This window comes from Emydura macquarii, unplaced genomic scaffold (genome assembly GCF_026122565.2).
Source record: "Emydura macquarii macquarii isolate MOO-44397 ecotype Brisbane River unplaced genomic scaffold, CSIRO-AGI_Emac_v2 contig_1253, whole genome shotgun sequence".
Classification (NCBI taxonomy): Eukaryota; Metazoa; Chordata; order Testudines; family Chelidae; genus Emydura; species Emydura macquarii.
Genome location: NW_027131390.1, coordinates 99,879,435 through 99,898,569, shown reverse-complemented (window position 1 = coordinate 99,898,569; position 19,135 = coordinate 99,879,435). Strand labels below are relative to the sequence as shown.

Below are 19,135 nucleotides of genomic sequence, written 5' to 3'. Positions count from 1 at the left end.
TCTGAGTTCTAAAGAGCACTCACACGGTGCACATTGATTGGTCCGTGCAGTCCCTGCTGGGCGCACTGAAGGTTCCCTTGTGCACTTTCACGTAAATAGGAGTAAATATTTATTTTTGCCAGCAAAGTAAGCATATGCAAGTCTGAATATACAAAGGGGGCAGGTCTATTGATTAAAGCAGTAAATAGTTTTACATAGTCACTTTCCCTAGCCACATCTGCACTCTAAATACAAGATTATATTATCAGTTATATCAGGGAACTCCAATGCACCAAAAGGGGTATGTAGCAATTCTGCAACATGCAGCCACATTTTTGCACAATTTCAATTGTTTATTGTTAAGCGTGAGCATTATTTATGTCCCTGCCAAGCAATTAGTACCAACCTGCAGGAGCTGACCAAGCCTAACTTAATCCAGCTGAGAAAACTGAAGTTAGCTGCTGCCCCTGTAGAGGGAAAACATATGAAAAGTCACCATGCTGCTAATTCTCTCATAATAGCTACACTTGGAACACAATCTCAAACAAGTGCGCATGCTGTTATTAGCCCTAATTACACAAAAGATTAAAAGTTTAATAACTGTGAGAATGTTTCATTTTTTCCCATACGTTGAAGTTTTTTAAAGATTCTCTGGTTTAAGACAGAATGATTGATTATTCCTCGACATAAGCTTTATTAAACTGTAATAATAATACCCCCTATGTTTTCAACCCGTAGATCTCAAAGCACTTTACAAAGAAGTGTGTATCACTATCCCCATTTGCAGATGGGGAAAACAGACACAGAGAAGTGAAGTGACCTGCCCAAGGTCACCCAGGCAGAGTTGGGAATAGAACTTAGGTCTCTTGAGTGCCCAGCCAGTGTTCTAGCCACCAGACAACATTGCCTCCTCTACTGGTGTAGATGATGATAAAATATAGTGATAATGTATGGGGGAGAAAACTCAAAAGCATGTTCAAACTGTATAAGAAACAAAGATTGAAAAGCTAGGACATTTTAAGTTAAGGTAAATCTTTCAAATAATATGTTAGAAAATACAGAAAGGTAGAGTTGAGGTATTCCTAACAACCTTAACTCTGCCCCAATAGGCTATATAGGAGGTGGAAGGGAGATAAACTGAGGCTGAAAAATGGGGAACTGAAGTGTAGAGGGTAGATGGGATATTTAACAACTTAGCTACTTATTTCTTTGTTTCTTACAATTTGCGTTCATGGGATCTGCAATCCAGCTACCTCAAGTCTAAATTATCAAAGGGGGGATATATGCAAAAGCGTATAAGTGATTTAGGAACTCAAATCCCACTGACCTGCAAAGTTCCATTGACTTTTCTCCTCCAAAGTTTTGCACACCTGCCTGCCCACACATGCACAGACACAGATCAACACACTGATCCCCACCACACAGCTAGTGCTAGGCAGAAGCAGACTAAAGAATTGCTTGGGGCCCTGAGCAGCTGAAGGGGCCCTCCTATTCGCTTTTTACTGTGTGTTGTGGGGGGAGGGGAGGAATATTCCTGTTTAGGGTCCCCAAATGAGTTAGCACTGCCTCTGCTACCACATATACACCAAAGAAGTCTAGGATACGGTAGCTTGCTTTCTGAACTCACTTTAGTATTTAATTTGAACCTGTATAAGCCGATCACATGCATAGATCTTTTCAGTGCCCTTTTTTTTTTTTTTTTAAGAGTATTTGCTCAGATTACGTTCCTAACATAGTCAACCTGTTTAATTCAGAATCAAAAGGCCCTCTTGTTTTGCCATTACAAACACTGAGATTTAATGAGATACTTTTTATAACTTCAATTTTCACAGCAGTTTTCTCAGGTGGATTTATATTAACTTTTTAGGTTTATTAAAGTGCATTTATAGATTACCCATTGATGTAATATATTTAATATCTGCCACTTCTTTTAATACTTAACATCCGTGCTTTTACTTATAGTAATTGCTCTGTGTAATTTATTATACAGCAGGACAAAACAATTTAACAACTTTTAAACAAGATGCTTAAATTCATCAGAAACAAAAATTAACCTGGTAAACTGGTAACCAGAGACAAATTGTAGCCAGAGACAAAAATATATGTTTAAAGAGCCAATTATCAAATTTTACTATAAACTAGCCAGGAAATAAAATCTGCCATTTGTAATGCGTAACTTATACGTTAAATGAAAATACCTTCATTTATCATTAATTCCAATTAAAATGTAATAGGTATTTAAAAAGATTTAATATCACAGATTAAAAATACTCACCGGGGGGTAGTCCAGGACTCATTTGGCCAATGTAGAAATACAGAATAATTGCTACACTCAAATTAACGAGAGTATAGATCCAGTGAATGACAAACATGATTACAAGCGATCCGATTGCCTGTTGAAAATGCAGCGTTCAGGATTACTACACAGTACATGATTGTATTTCATTATCATGCTAATAAATATTTCCAGCAGAATCCAGAGGATGTTTTCTGCCATTTTTCTCATCTTGTGCAAGACCTGGCAGTACACTGGACCCTGACAGAGTATTACCATCTACACAGGGGTATTGCCCAGGGCAGGAGTTTATCCTTGAATTCTTTAGATAAAAACAGGCCAGTGCCTTTGATGAAGTCAAATAAAAAATGGCTCTATATTTATGGAGAATCCAGTATTTTTATTGAGAATGACAGTATTGGGGCTTTCAAGGTGCCATCCGAACATCAGAAACTCCACCTTCGCCAGCACTGCCGAACACTGTACACCAAACTACCCACATTTTATATCCTACTGAAAACCTACGTTCTGAAGGACTCGCTGCACCACCAGTGCCTCCTCTGGAGTTTTAACTCTGGATTATCATAGATCTTCTGTACAGTGGTGGTGACAGAGCTGCCACAGAGCATGGCTGGGTGACATACAGGGAAATGAAGGTTGACTTCTCTGTGGCTCTTAGCCCAAGCACAGTGGAACTGCACTAGGCCCATCAAAGCCAGTGGAAAGGCTCCCTTGGATTTCAGCGGGTTTCAGATCAGGCCATAAACCTGATTCCTTGGTGACTTTTTGCTTGTTTTTCGCAAATTTGGAGGAAAATTTTCCAAGTTTTTCACAAAACCCCATACTGTTTTTCAACCATCAAATAGACTGGTTGAGATTTGTCACCTTACAACAGGCAGCAGAATTTGGCCCAAAGGTCATTACTATAATGATGAGAGAGATCTATGATGCAGCTGCCTTACGACATTATCATCATTATTTCCTTATTTGTTTCCTGTAGCACCTACAGTGTGCAAGGAGCTGTACCAGTGTAATAGGAGGCATGACCCCTGACCCAAAGAGCTCACACAGAAGAAAACAGAAAGACAGACAGAAGAAAGGGAGTGAGAAGGGGCTCAGCATATAAGGAAAGTGGTCAAGTTGATGACTGGTCAACACTTAGTTTCATTGCAAAAATGACTTAGTTACATGCGACTCAGGCTCTTTAGTGACTAAGGCCCAGATGTTCAAAGGTGCCTAACGTGCCTAACTCCCACTGATTTCAATTAGGTGCCTTTGAGGATATGGACCTAAATCTTTTCCAAAAAGGGACATAGGCACTTTTGAAAAATGTGTCCATATAGAGTATTCCGTTCCTGTTATTCTCAGTCACGTCATCCACAGATTCTCGTAGGTGTCATAATAAAAGTGGTGTATAAATGGGAGTGAGAGGAGTGTCTTTGCAGACCACCTCAGGAAGCAGTTCCATGTCAGGGAGACAGCGTGGAGACGCTTGTAGGAGAAACAGTTAAGCAAGTCAAGGCTGGCATTACTGCCAGAGCTGAAGAGGCAGGTGAATGAGGCAGACAGAGGCAACGGGTCAATAAGCATATTTATATATGTGCATACATATAATTAAGCTTCCATATCAAGTCTTTTAAATCACTGTGTACCCCTGCCCCTGTTATTCACAATGACCTCTTTCCAACCCCAATCGTTCAACAGAAGCCAAGTCTGCTTTAATGAAAATGTCAGTCACCTCTTTAAACAAATGTAAGAATTCCCCAGGCTTGTGTGAGGTGTTAACCACAGTTGTGATATAAGAGCTCAGTGTTGACATGTTTTGGGAACCATACTCTTTACTGATCCAAAACGCAAGTGTTAGCTTGCAGCTACTTAGAAGGTTTCATCCACTCAGCAAAACACACCTGACATTCATCCTACCCATCTCATCACCGTCCAGCATGACCTTTCTCTGGAAGTGAGCATTTGGTGACGATGCACTACTGGGCAATGTGGTTTGAAATGTGTTTGCCAAAGCCAGGCTGAAGATATTGGGTAATTTAACAGGCGTGCTGTGTGTTGTTTAACTGCACTCACTATACATAGACCTGAAAGGACATCTGTGGAGACAACATCCATGTGACAAAGTGCAAAGCCATGTGATACATTTATTTATCATGCACCTCTCACCACGTTTCCTGGCATCTGCCCCAATCCATCTCCTCAAGACTTATTTTAACGTTCCAAATCCCTCAACTGCTTCAGACAGCTGCTATTTTTTTTTAAGTAACCTATCAGAAAAGCATTTCCTCCTCCTTCCCCAAATGTGGAATTTACGTCCAAAATTACTGACCCTTGGTCTGGGATAAGCAAAATTCTATGCAATAACAGTTTTTTGATACATAAAAATGGCATGACTTCCAAGCTGACATTTGACTACACTGTATGGCTAGAAAGGGGAGCTTCATACCTTGAGAAGAGGGAAATTCCCAATGGAAATGGTCGTGTCTTTCTTGGCCTGAAAAGGCCCCAGGATAATGGACTTTGAATATTTACATTTTTATGTACAGAAAAGTTATTTTACGTCACCGTCAGATATTTGATGATGTACAATGAGCCCTGTACAGTGGGATTCATGGTAACTAAGGCACCTAGGCTTTGCAGGTGGAAGGATAAAAGATAGTCCCAGTCAAAATGCAAACATTCCTAAAATAGTTTTCTGATACATAGGTGGTATATACAGAATGCATGTATATACAGACTTTTGCAGCACAAGTCTGGATTAGACGCTTTACTTCTGAGCGGCAAAGCCCTGAGTAGACTGTGCTGATCACCCAGAATTAGTGCTTATAAAATCTTTATACCACAACACGTAGGAATTGCCAGACTGGATCAGACCTGAAGTCCAGCATCCTGTCTCTGACAGTGGCCAGCACCAGATGCTTCAAAGGATGGATAAGAATCACAGAGTAGGCAGTGGGGATAATCTGCCCACCCCTGAAGATTTCACCCCAATCTGCAATAGCTAGAAATTGGTTTAAGCCCTGAAGCATAAGGTTTAATATCCCATCCACAATTTTTGTTTGGTGACAATATTCCTGATATATACCATCGTATAGCCCTATATCACGTTCAGTAGGACTGAACTTTATGAGTAATGAAGTGTCCAGAAGGACCCATAGACTGAACAGCACTCTCAATGGCAGAAAGCAAGTGGGTGTATGTGACCTGGGAAACACACTGATGACCAAAAATCTGTTGCCAGAAATTTGAGAAAAACACAATGGACCCCCGAACTGGCTAATTGTGGAATCTCATTTTAACAAAGTAGCAAAGATATTCTTCTGCCATCTACGAAAAGCACCCATAGAAAAGTGCACACCCAGCCACTGTGATCAACCAGGCCATCGTTATCTCACTGACTAATTCCTGTAACTTCACAACTGCTGGTCTCTCAAAAACCACTTTGAGAAAAGTGCAGTTACCTCAAAATGCTGCAGTGAGGTTAATCATTGGTGCAAGATATCACAGCCATGTTCATCTCATTCTGAAATCACAGCCTGAGCTTCCAATAAAGTTTAGGCTGATTTTACACCATCTCCTTCATAGTCTTGTTCGGCTTATTTTGCCATCAGCCTACATTTCATATTGCTCCTTAGGTCCTAGTTTCTAACTACTATGGGCCACGTTCTTCTCTGGGTTACCCCAGGTAAATCCAGAGTAACTCTGAATTCACATAAGCATGACTGAGAGCAGAACGTGTCCCTTTCTTCCTAAACGTGGGTTGGAAGCAGCAAGTCAGATCCTAGGCTTGGACTCTAAAAAATATGGAGTTCCCAGACTATTTAAATGAGATCAACCACTTCTGTCCCATGTCGACAGTTAGTGAGATCATGGCCCGTCCTGCTCACACATGAAGGGGAATAAGAGGCCATAAGCCAACAACACGCATTTTGTGGTAGTTGAAAGTGCCCTCCGCAGAGTCACTGAGTCTTTTCCACCGACTCAGGTGGATAGTGAGTGGATGGAGGGAAAATGGATAGAGTGTTGGCTCTGCCACACAGTGCACGGAGCAGCACAGCTGCACCAGGTCTAGTGTGGATGCAGGGTTCTTGGCCCCCAGAGCATTGAGGAGGTTGGGGATTGGGAGGCAGGCCGCGACTTTGAGTCATAACCTCCTCCCTGGGCTATACCTGCAGCAGCCCACTGCCACATAGACGGGGCTCACGGCAAAGCCACAGCAAAGCCCTAAAGTTTTCCATTCAGCACTGTGTATCTGAGCTCTATGCATAATGAGTTGGGATACTGGAAATGAAAAGACCCTTGTCAATATGCCAATATCTTTTACTGCATTGATTGCGATTTTTATTTATTTATTTTTCTACCACCCTACAGTGATGCTCAAAGTAAAAGAAAGTGACTTACACCAACAAGGGAAACCCAGTGATTGCAGAATCTGGAGTAGCAGGAAACTGGCATTATCTGAATTTCTAGTTCTTGATTTTGTTGCTTTACATTTGTATCTATAGGAAGAAAAAGAAAGCAGAGACATTACAAAACCAGCACAGGTGCCGAAGTACAGTTGCGTCCTAGGAAGCAGCCAGGTTCGGGTCTTTGTCCCCTATCTACATCAAGTTACATGAAAACAAGATATAATTTCAGGCTTCCAACTTGCATGACAAGACAGCCAGATAGCTAGAAAACCCGTGCTGGTTGTAGAGAGGCAGTGCTGTCTAGCATTGGGAGCAGGAGACGGAGTCTTTGGCTCTATTGCATGTTCTGCTACTGATTCTCTATATGACCTTGGGCAAGTCATTCCCCCTCTGTGCCTCAGTTTCCTCATATGGAGGAAATAATACTTACCTACCTCAGAGGGGTTTGTGAATCTTAATTAATCAATGCTTGTAGAATACTAAGGGCTCGTCTACACGAACAATTAACTTGTGGCAAACTGGGGTGTCACTGTACCCCACACTGGCCTGCCATGTGCTAACTATCCATATGGACCCCGCTGACGAACAATAATAGTTCATTAGTGAGCGCTGATCTAGTGCTCTTTCAAATAGGACTAGATCAAAGCGCAATAACAAACTGTTTATGCACGTCATTAGGATCCACACACATGGTTCATCTGCAACAGGCTAGTGTGGGATAGATTTACATTCAAGTTTACTGTGAACTAAATGTTTGTGTAGACAAGCCCTAACATTCTCAGATGAAAAGCTGTCTAGAAATTCAAAGCATTAAATATCTGTCTCTACAACATAAATTAATTCAGATTCTTCGATGCAGTGATAATGATGTGATGGTCTCTTTGGACAGCATGGGGATAATTTCAGTGTGAAGAACACAGCTGTATGCTCACCAACTTCCTCTCCCAACATCAAGATGTACACAAATGCCATGATATGCTCAGAAATCTTTTAATGTACAGCATTAAGAATGCATTTGCAGAATAATAATCAGCACGCTGTATACAGTGAGCATTCTCACATAATTCTGCCTGCTCTCCAGCAATTAATCTTCCACAGGCAAATTACATAGGAACCTCTCCTGTGACTCATTATGATGAACTCTACCCTCATCTATAAAAAAAGATATTATTGCCATGAATCACAGAATGACAGCATCATTTAAAACTAGTCTCTAGCCTGCCTACAGAAAAGTGCCAGCAGGACAGAGATTATTAAACATTCTCCCATGAAAACACAGATGGCTATCTCTGCTCTTGTAATCTTTACCTTCCGCTTTCTGATTGGGGGGATCCTGCATCTCATTAAAAAGTTGTTCTCCATATTCCATTAGCTCACGGTCATGTTTTTGCTCAGTGTCCACAGCTGACGATAAACACAGATTTCTTTCACTCTGATGACTCTGTTCAGCAAAACTCTGCAGACTTTCATCACTAGGCTCTGATGTTTTGGGGCAACAGGAAGGAGCAGGGGCAATATTATGCTCAAGATCCAAGAGAAAGCTGTCTTGTAAGGTTTGCTTGGCTGGCTTCTTTATCTTTCTCAGTTTGACCCTTTGGTTTAAATTCTTGTCTCTCTCGTCTTTCTCTTTACAAGTCCCCAGGTCTTTATTAAGAGGCTTAAAAAGCTGGTCCATGTCTTTTGTGAATTCTAGCAAGGTGCCATCTGATCTGCTTTGAATTATTCCATCTGATCCGTAACGGTAAGTTTTCCCAAAGGTTAAAGGCTGGGAAGAGTTGACAGCCCTAGACTCCTCCCTCTCTGTCCTTTCCAGTTTCTGCTGTAGGATATAACTCATAGAGACTGAGAAATAAGAGTAGTCCACAGCAATGTATGTCAGCATGAAGTTTATGGTGACTATAGAAGCAAGGATGTTCACTTGGCCAACGAAGACAAAAGCCATGGTGATAAGACTCGTTAAGCAAATCGCAGCCACTGGAGTCTTGTTACGCCCCTTCTATTTTGTAAACCAAACAAACATGTTTAAATATATATTCGCATATCCCTCCAACCCAAAAGCAAAGATTACACTCTCTGTTCACACTGATAGAGGATTATCAACATCTAGGCAATATTTTGGCAGACATCTTCCCAGTCATGAAATATGGAAACATATACATATATGAACAGAAGCATCAGCGTCTAGTTGATTAAGTGAGGAACCAGGAGCCAAGAGCTACATCTGATCTCTGCTACTGACTTACTGTGTGGCCTTCAAAAATCACTTAACTTCACTCAGTGTCTCAGTTTTCCCATCTGTAAAATAGGGCAAAGAAAGCGATGCTAAACCTCATGGAGCACTGGGAGGATTATAATATGTTTGGATAGTGCTTTAGAGAGGAAAGTGGATAATGATAATTAATCATGCATTTCTAATTTCAGATCCATGCAAAAGCATGCCTTGTTGCCAAACAAAAGGCTTGACGTATATAGATACTGGAAAGGAGCTCTGAAAACGGTTTTGATTGACAGCTAAGCCGAGGAAGATTTGTGAGGCAAAGGGGCAGAGGAGAGGTGCCATTTTACAACAGAAGCAGCTGGCCTGGTTTTCAAATGAGGCTGAACTGCAGCCATAGTCTTATGGGATTGCGCATTTAGCATTACTCCTCTTTTTTTAAATAAAGAAGTCACAACTGCCCTAGCACCAAGAGGAAAGGAGCAGGTGAGAGGTTAAGCAGTCAAGGATGTTGAAGGGTGTGTGTCAGGAAGAGCAACAAATGATGCCAGGCCGGGGTCAAGAAGGCAGGCTACCATGAGAAGTACTGTTTATTCTTTTTACTTGGGGTGGGGTAGAGGTAGGGAGAGGATGGAAAGGAGACACAGACTGAAGTGCGTCAAGCTGAAATAAAGGACTGGGAGTTGGCAGCTCCTAAACTTTAATTCCAGGTCTAACACGCCCGTCTGTTGTCTTGGACAAGGTTTCTATACTTCTGAGATGCCTGGGGAAACCCACGTAAGACTCAAGGGACACCAATGAGGGCATAATCTGACCTACAAAACCTCTCCTACAGGTGATGACGTGTGAGATGTAAAGCACCCTGCTCCACTCTCAGGCCTTGTCTTCACTGGGAAATTTGTGTTTAAACATGATTTTCAACAGCTGAGTTAGCTGACCTGATGCTGACTGGCCAGCACAGATGAGGACAAGTTGTGGGCAAATCCCATTGGGACCAAGGTTTACCCATGACTAGCAATCACAATGCTGAATACGTCTTGTCCTTGTCCACACTGACCAGTCATCATGGTCAGAATCACGTCACCACTCTCACTTGGAGATCAAACTATATCCAATGTTAGCTCTGTAGTGAAGACAAGCCCTTCAAACTTTGGGTGAGTTTGTGGGGCTGGCAGTTAAAACCAACAAAGATGTAGCTTTTTTATGCGCAATTCTGATCTGGAAATCAGTGAGACATAATGAAAATGGAACCTCACATAGCCACTTTACCCAGCAGAACCTCATTTTAATTAACTTGGAGGGTCTGATGTCAATCTACAACACCTAAAAGATTCCTCTTGAGGAGTTCATGTCTTTCTCCACCCAAACACCTACATTAGGGCCTAAAACATCATGTGGGGTTCGAAAACACAATGGGCAAAAAGATGACATGATATAACTATCAGGGAGGAGTAAATACCAATGCTGGAGAAGAATTATTAGAATGGTATAAATGGGAGGAATGGGATGATGAAATTGAGGAAAGGAAAACTTAGCCTGAGTATAAGAAAAAAACCAAAAGTGCAACACAGGACTCTGCATGGGAAAAAGCAATATTTTACAGGATCATGGCCTCGATCTATTAGGCTATGGAACAGTCTCCCTAAAGAAGCAGTGGAAGACCATTACTTGGGACATTTAAATCTGGGTTGGATGAGACACTGTCAAGAATAATCCTGCACTGAGGGATGGATTAGGTGATTCGATAGGACTATTCTGCCTCTAATTTACTATCAAGTATCAACTAAAATGTTATGGGTTTTCTTAAATTAAAGAAAAGGGATTTTGGGAGGCATTTAACCCTTCACCTACAGCACTGGAAACACTACACTCTGTCTGGGAAGAAGGCTAGTTATGAGACCTTGCAGACTAATGTCACTGCCCACGCCGAGTGAAATGCACAAATGAAAGAAGTGGCATAAATGGTGAAAAGGAAATTAGATTTCTAAACTTCTTGTGGGTTTAGCAACCTAAGGGAACATTTTCAAATATCAGTTAGGTGCCTAACTCCCATTGATTTTCAATAGGAGCTAGCTGCCTACATGACATTTGTGCCTTGGAAAATCTTCCTAAGGGTTTATTAGGAACACAAGCAAGAAATTTAAATCACGAGTGTCCCTTTAATACAATCTTTCAGCTCTGATTGGATAAACAAGAAATAAATTGAAATAAATGTTTTTAAAATATGCTAGAGTTACTAAGACTTTGCCATCTTCCATGTAAACCATAGTAACTGGAAACTATACTGGCCATACAACGGTGCCTCCAATAGTTTCTGGAATGTACAGTCCAGTTATACCAACAGTAACAGAAAATATGCCCTCTTGAAATATTTTTAATTCTATATTTCCCTCTACTGTATGTGCTTTTTTAATAAACACACAGTTCAAACGGAAACTATTTCCATTTCCCCCACACACATTTATTAATAGAAAAGGGTAACAAATCCTGGACTTTGCACATTTTCCCAATAATATGGGAAATGTGCCTCAAGCATAAAGAAATAGTGTTCTCAGAAAGCATCTTAAATATTAGATATTTATTGAGATAGGGAACAGATGGTACAGCCATAGGATGCCTCTGGCCTAGGCTTAACAACACAGAAAACAATGTTTAGCTCTTTCATATTAACTAGGATTATGGTGACTACAAAAACGTTTAAACCATTGTATACTATAAATGAACCAATGCAGAATGCGTTGTTATGGGCAATCCACTTCATTAACCAGCCCGTGAACCAAATCAACAGTCAATTCTCAAGGTGGCAGATACAGGCAGGGAGGAAGGAGATTTTCCTTTCATTCCTAACCTCTTTTCAAAGCACTTCCTGTTCTGGCACCTTGCCAGCACAACAGAGTTCATATTAAGAAATGTTATGAAAACACAGAAGCTTGCTATGACATGTTAGAAACAGTTTTTGCAGCCCCTGGGCCAAAGTCACTAAATTGCCCCACAACTGCTGAGTGCAGAATTTGTGCCTTTCCACAGAAGCCATTGAACTACTTTCATCCCTTTGCTTATTATTTAATTTTTATTATTATTTTATTTATTATTTAATTATTATGACTTTTATTTTAGAAACTCATATGTGGAAATATACAATAAATAGAGTACACACAATGGATAGTTACTGAACATTTAAAATATAAAAAACTTATTTTAAAGTAATTTTTCTCACTTTATTTACCACCCCTTGCACATCTGAAAAAATTGCTCTCGAGACTTTTGTTTGCCTTCTAGGTGGGTTTGTTATTATAGGGTTGCTTTGAGAGAGTCAGTTGTTTCCCCTCATCCAGAAAAAAGAGAGTCAGAAAAGAAGGACTTGGTTTGAATTTATGGCCCAATCCTGCAACTCTTATTCACGTGAGCCCAGCTGAACTAAATGGGACTGCGCAGGTGTATAAGGACTATGCACATGAGTAAAGATGGCAGAAACAAGCCGTAGTCAGTACTCAAACCAAAGCTTAGTTTAAAAGAACATTTAAGATTTGTAGTCCCCAAAACAGACCTTCTTTTAAATGTACCTGCCTATCCTTTATTATTCATTAGCATTACAGAGTCCAAAGTGAGTTAGGCATCTCACAGTATAAAGAAGAAGAGATCCCTGCTCTATGATACTAAGGCCATGAACCTGCCACTAGCAGAACTGGGCCTAATTTCAGACATGAGGCAATCAAGGGAGACAACAAGATATCGGGGAGAGGTTACGGAGAAAGGCTAGAGTACACAGACGCTGATTCAGCAAAGCACATAAGTATGTGCTTAAGCCCCATTAACCTGAATGGGACTTATGAATGTATGTGACATCTACCTGGCAGCATGAAGTAGTGAAGGTGGTGGTGGGGGTTAATATATTAAGACATAAATTAGCCACTCATTGTTTATTAACTAGCTAATTTATTGTGGGCATCATAAAAGAAGTGGGTCCTATGGAGGGACTCAAATGAAGAGAGGATAGAGGCCTTGCAGACAAGCTCATAAAGGGTTTTCCATGAGTAGAGGACTGTCTGGAAGAAACCAAAGAGACTGATGCAGAAGAAGTGGACTGGGGTACTGAGGCAGATATCAATGGTGGAACGGAGATGGGGGACACACAATCGAAGACAAGGTCAGATAGGTAAGAAGGGGCAGTTATATGGGTTCTTGAAGGGAGGATGAGAAACTTGAACTTCTTGAGATGAAGGCGGGAGAGTCAATGGAGGCGGTTAGATGAGTAGGTGACATGGACAGAGCTACAGGCAGGGAAGAGGAACTTAGTGGCTGTGTTTTGCATGAACTAGAGAGGGGGCAATATGAGTGCTGGTAAAACTAGAGGAGGAGTTCACAGTAATCAAATAGGGAGATGAGGAGGACCTGGATGAGGGAATGGCTGTGCAGACAGAGAGACTTCTCCCATAATTCTGTGTTTCTTTACAAAACAAATATTTGAATGCTCTTTCCATCTGCTGATCCCCAGTGGGGAAAAACCATGACTCCCTTTCTGCCTGATATTTCATTATTGTACATCAACCATGACAATCTATTGACAACGGACTCATTGTTTCCATGCATCATTAACATTTGTTTGTTATAGATCCCACAGCTAATTCTACATCATCATTGATTACTAACCCCACGTCCAAGAAATGCAAGGGCAGGTATCACTTTTTCCTGAGCAATGCACTGAAGGATTCGGGGTGCTCCATACAGACCTCCCATGCAGGAAGCTAAGGATGAAATGTACAATCCTAATAAAAACAAGAAACCCACCAAGGACACCTGGAAAATGCAAAGGGAAAACAAACACGTATCAGATATTTTTTAAAAACCACTTAACTGTCTTTAAACACAGATGTTTACACATTAAAATCAATTCATTTCCTTTGTTAATGCTAAAGACGTTGGCAAAAATTTATCAGAACAAGCCATGTGAAAGTAGTAACTTAACCTGCTCTGTACTCTGAGAGTGAACTACTAATACAGGAAAATTATCCCATGAAAGCAGTTCAGGGTTGAACATTCTGTATCAACTGGAAACCACTCGATAAGCTCACATCCAGAAATATGTGCCACTTGAAGAAAATGCATTGAGGAAGCAGACATTTGATTCCATTTCGGTAACTGGAAGTGAGTTTGAAGGGAGTTTATTTCAGGAGAGCACACTTATATACAGAGAACATCATACAGGAAGAGCTACACAAGGCTCTAAACCATCCAAAACAGGAAGACCAACCCCTCTGTCCCACAAGGGAAAACCAATAGTGGTGGAGGGGGAAAATCCACAGTGCAACCAAATCAAAGCTACCATTGAAATAAATGAGATTTCAAAAACATGTTCCGAAGGATATAATGTGATGACCTTATTTTCCTGTCTTAAATGTGTAAGGAATTTCCTTAAGTTAAATGAACATAAAACTTAGAAATCCTTAAAGCAATAGTGTTAAGTAGGCTGTTTTATTCATCTTTTGTATTTAACACCTTTGGTTCTGTTGTATCCCAAAGCAATATTTAAACTTTACAAAACTTTTATACAGACTCATTTCTTAAGTGCAGGCACCTTTTATTACTAATATTTTGTTTGATAGAAACATCTAGAGACCCCATCTGAGATGGGGTGCCAATCTGGTAGGTGCAATACAAATACATAGTAAGAGTCCCTGTCCCAAAGAGCTTACAATCTACATAGACAAGACAGCAAAGCATGGGAGAAAGGCGCAATATCCCAGTTTTATAGATGGGGAACTGAGGCGCAGAGAGATAAAGTGCCTTGTTCCAATTCACAGGTGAAGTCTGTGGCAAAACCAGGGACTGAACCCCAATCTCCTGAGTCCCAGTCCAGTGCTTTAACCAAACACCATCCTTCCTCTGCGCCTCACTACTGGGCTGGGGCAAGGTTGCTGTTTGACTGCACACAGCAACATGGTATCATTCCGAACAGGAAGTGAAAAATACTGTACTCAGCTGAAATTTCAAAGGGACTATGGGTAGTAGAATGTAGATGCACAAATTGGAACCTAGTCAGGTAATCTGCACAGCTGCCTCGAAGACTAGGGTGGAGCATGGATTGTTTCAGTAGCTGCTAACAAGGAAAAATAACACCCACTGAACCGCCATCATTACTTCCTGCAGCATCCTGGGTTCACCCTGCTTCCATCCAAGATGTGAATGGGCCCCCAAAATTCTAGCCAATTGTATAATTTAATGACATGATATTTCCCTTAACATCCAAATTAATAGTGCAGATACTGTTCCAGTTATGGTTATCCAGAAACACACCAACAAAGAGAACAGATGCATTTGAGGTTAGCACAAAGGACGGGGAATGGGAAGATCTGGATTCTCGTTCTTCTCAGGAAGGAAATATAGAGGCCATGGCCAGTATTTTCAATATAAATTAAGGGTTATCAAACCCTCAAGATGAACAACAAAGCAAAGGAAATGGCATTTGTCCTTTCCTGCTTCTCTGTGATGTATAAAGATGGCTTTCAATTTTCTTTCCAAATACTTTTCCATATGCTTTTTTATGTATGAAATATCAGAAGGTCCTCTCTTCTGTGTCTTTGTTAGAGTACTTTGGTAAAATCTTTGAAGGATCTGAAAAGTGATGTTACCTAATGGAGCTACAGGTCTCTCCTCAAAGCTGGACACGGATAGCATGCTGAGTCAAACATCTAAAGTAACAGTGAGGACAAGTGAGAACCCTTGTAGGCTGAAGAACAGGCTTAGTATCTGCTTAAAGGCTGCTGTAACTCTGCCTATATCTAGTTCTTATACTGAACCCATTGCTATGGTATTGGAACTCTAGAGACATTCCATCATGTAAAGAGGAGTAAAATTCCCTTGGGGTGGGAGCTCCAAAGAGATGGGAAGAAATTGATGAGATTCCTTTGTGGAATTCCAAAGCCATCCCATGGGCCATGGAGAAAAAACAACAGTTTATGCCCAGTGATAAGTGAGTAGGACTAACTGGAGGAATTAGAAACTGAACTGATCAGACAAGCTTGTAGCTCATGGAGAAATAGCAGTGACCCCTGATTTGAGTTAAAGGATAGAGGCAAAACCGTTTTTAAATCTAAAGGACATGTTTGGTGACCACATGGATTATACTGAACTGTGGACAGCTATGAATGCTCAAATCTGCAGAATGGCAGATTATAACAATTATGCTAGGCCTGAGATTGTCCTGTTGGTGACCTGCTCCTGGATGCAGAGGCGAATACGGTGAAATACTGGTGCAGTGAGAGGTTTTGGCCAGTGTAAAGGCAGTTAGTTTCCTGTAGAAATGGAAATGAATGTGGGCTGCTTATTAAGTATGAGACACACAGTCACCCAGACTGACTGAGCAACTCCCCCAGCTGCGCTGACACATGAATCTGCAGAGCCATCTCTAGAAGGTTATGGCATCTCCCCATGTCTGACAAGACTTGACACAGGCTGTCATTCCTGGTCAGTGTACTGGCCTCTCCTTTGGCTACGTCATGGAACAGGAAGGAAAATTCCACGGCAAATGTGTCAGCATAACCAGCACATGGTTCCACCTTAAGCACATTCAAGTTCACAGGCAGCCCTCTGCACAAATAAATCCACCAAAACAAGCACACAAAACTGTTACCAGCTGGCAGAACAGGAGATATTACCAGCAGTGCTTCAGCTACGAAAGCTTGATAAACAAGGCTCTTGTCATATTCTAGGAGACCGTGTCTGCATAAGAACAGGTCATGCAAGACAAAGAGCTCCAAAAAGCTGGATAACAGTCTCTTTCCCTCCACTCATTATTTTGGATAGTGGGGTCCATTTGCTATTTTCTCCCCATTCCTCCCCACCTTGCAGCTACAATCTTTCCTGCTGTGAAATGGACCTTGCATAATATATTGCTAGTGCTCCTTAACCATCATGTCTTCTCCTTCCTCTCCCAGCCTCTTCAGAATACCTGGCTGCTCCACTCTTCATACCCCCTCAGCTGAAGGAGAGAAACGCTCCATTTCCCATACTTGCTTTAATCAAAATGGTGGAAAACAGGCAGCCCACATTTCCACACTGAAAGAAAGGGCATTTCAGAGTAAGCCTTTTGATCTGCACAGCCCCATGTTGCTGAGAGGTGGAAATAAAAATTGGGCTGTGAACTACCCCATGGAGTAGGCCTGAATTGTGAAAGGGCCCCATGGTAGCTAAAGTAGCTCGCAGCCTGTGTTTCCCAGGAGATGGTAACGTGGACAGAAATCATGCTGCAAGTTGCTGAGGCCTACCATGGTGTCCCACACAGAAACTTGTCTTGCAGTTGCTTAAGGCTGGCCCTTGAAGGGGTGAGGGGTAGCCAGTATGTTTTGAAAGACAGATGCAGGAGTAAGGTCTAAAGCATTGCACTAGGAAGTCTCCATTGCACCAGGAATCCTGACAAGGGGCCCTCACATAACACAGAGCAAGACATCTTCAACCAGTGGGGCATGACCCAGAAGTGTGTCATGAAGGGATGACTGCTGGGTTACACCCCACTGGGTGGGAGAGAATAGAACCATTGGCAAATCCCAGACACTTGGACCTGGCAGCAGCTAAGGCAGGGGAGTGAAGGAGCAAATCCCACTGCCTGCAGCTGCCCACCCATTCCTGCTCCCATATGCACAGCACTCAGCCATAGGGAAACACTTCACGAGGTGGCACAGCCAGTTCCTCATCCTCTTCATCTGGTGCTGCCCCCAGAGCAGAACGTCACAAGGGCTGGGGAAGTGAGAAGCCCGCACATCCAGCAACAGCTTCCCCTTCCAGGCCTCGGCAACAATGCCCCACTCAGCACCTAAAAGCAGCCATCTTTTTTTGGCATGAGTCTGATCCCACACAACAGGACTGGGTAGGGGACAGTAAGGAACCATGGATTTTTGTTGTTGTTGAGATTTCTGGAGGCAAAGGTTGAAAGCCACTGGCACAGAATTAGCTGATCTGAGGAATTACTTCCAAAATGGCAGCACAGAACAGTAGGCCATATCTAACTCTACCTGCGTAGACTGGGATGTACCAGCAAGGAGCAGGTATTCCAGCCCATTTCCCCATAATATTTGTCTTTGAAGTTGTGAATCTAAAGTTTCTCTGTCTATCTATGGCCTCCATTACCATAGCATCTGAGCACTTCACAACCTGTGAGGAAGGGAAGAGCTATTATCCCTCACTTTACCGATGGGGAACTGAGACTAAGAGACAAAGGCCCAGATCTTTAAAGGTATTTAGAACACTGCTGTGCTCAGCATTGCAATGTCTAACTGAGTTAGGATCCTACATACGATTTTCAATAGGGATTTAAGTAAGGAGCTAAAATCCTCTTAACAGTGGATGTGAGTTAGTCTCTTCAACACCTAAGGTCATAGAAAAGGCGTGCGTGGCTAGGCCCAGAATTGAACTGAGGTTGCCAAAGCCCCAGGTTAGCACCTAACCACTATGCCATCCTTCTTCTCAGAGGTAAACACTTCTAAACAAATATGTACCTCATCCTGTTCACTTAGCATTTATTCCCTGCTTCTTTGTATTCCTGAGGTTGTATATACCAGCTGTTGTGTGCTTGACTAATAGTGGCTAATCAATTTATATTTTCTAAGAAAACTCAAGATACATTGGCTTTTCTTCTTATTCATGAAAGCATCCTGCCGTGTAAAGGAGACTGAATGAAAAGATATAAAATTCGTGCTGCTCAGAGACAGCATGCAAAATTCATGCTGTGTTTTGAAAACCCTCAAATCAGCCAACGCCCCCTCCCTCCTCCAACCCCACCACCTTCCCCTGCAACACACACACCCTAAATAACTAATTTGGCTTGAGGAAAACAAACTGTTATGGATGGATGGATGAAAAATATGAGAAACAAATCAATGAACACAGATTTCCGTTAGAGAACAGAACAGCCCCTTTTGATTTCGGAATGCTATAATATAAAAGCACAATGATGTTGGTCCTATTAATAAAAAATAGTTGAAAGAAATAATTGATTGTGTCAGTCTTCACACATCATTTTAGTCATCAAAAATACTTGCATTTAAATGTGCTACTTGTCATTCCACTCAGGGCTTAGGGGGGAAAAGTCTTTTCACTGAGATTGTCAAAAGTAAAAAAAAAAGTTTAGAGAGTACAAATACTTCACAAGAATTTGGCAGTTCTAGCCTATTAGATCTCCTTTGAAGTGAAATTACTTAGTGCCTTTAAGTATGGGAAAGCCTAGGAAAGAGCCAAATGTTTCTTTAAACCATGACT

The 19,135-nt window shown here is 41.6% G+C and overlaps 1 protein-coding gene across 1 annotated transcript in view; it reads right to left on the bottom strand.

Annotated features, from left to right (window-relative positions):
• The window catches only part of SLC12A8 (solute carrier family 12 member 8), an 88,565-nt gene that overhangs the window by 4,223 nt on the left and 65,207 nt on the right, over positions 1 to 19,135 (bottom strand). Inside the window, exons 9-13 of the mRNA XM_067549605.1 lie at positions 13,535 to 13,681; positions 7,978 to 8,665; positions 6,662 to 6,759; positions 2,255 to 2,372; positions 386 to 446 (exon numbers count right to left, since the gene is read on the bottom strand). Of these exons, the coding sequence (XP_067405706.1) occupies positions 386 to 446; positions 2,255 to 2,372; positions 6,662 to 6,759; positions 7,978 to 8,665; positions 13,535 to 13,681 (1,112 nt within the window). The remainder of the gene's footprint in view (positions 1 to 385; positions 447 to 2,254; positions 2,373 to 6,661; positions 6,760 to 7,977; positions 8,666 to 13,534; positions 13,682 to 19,135) is intronic.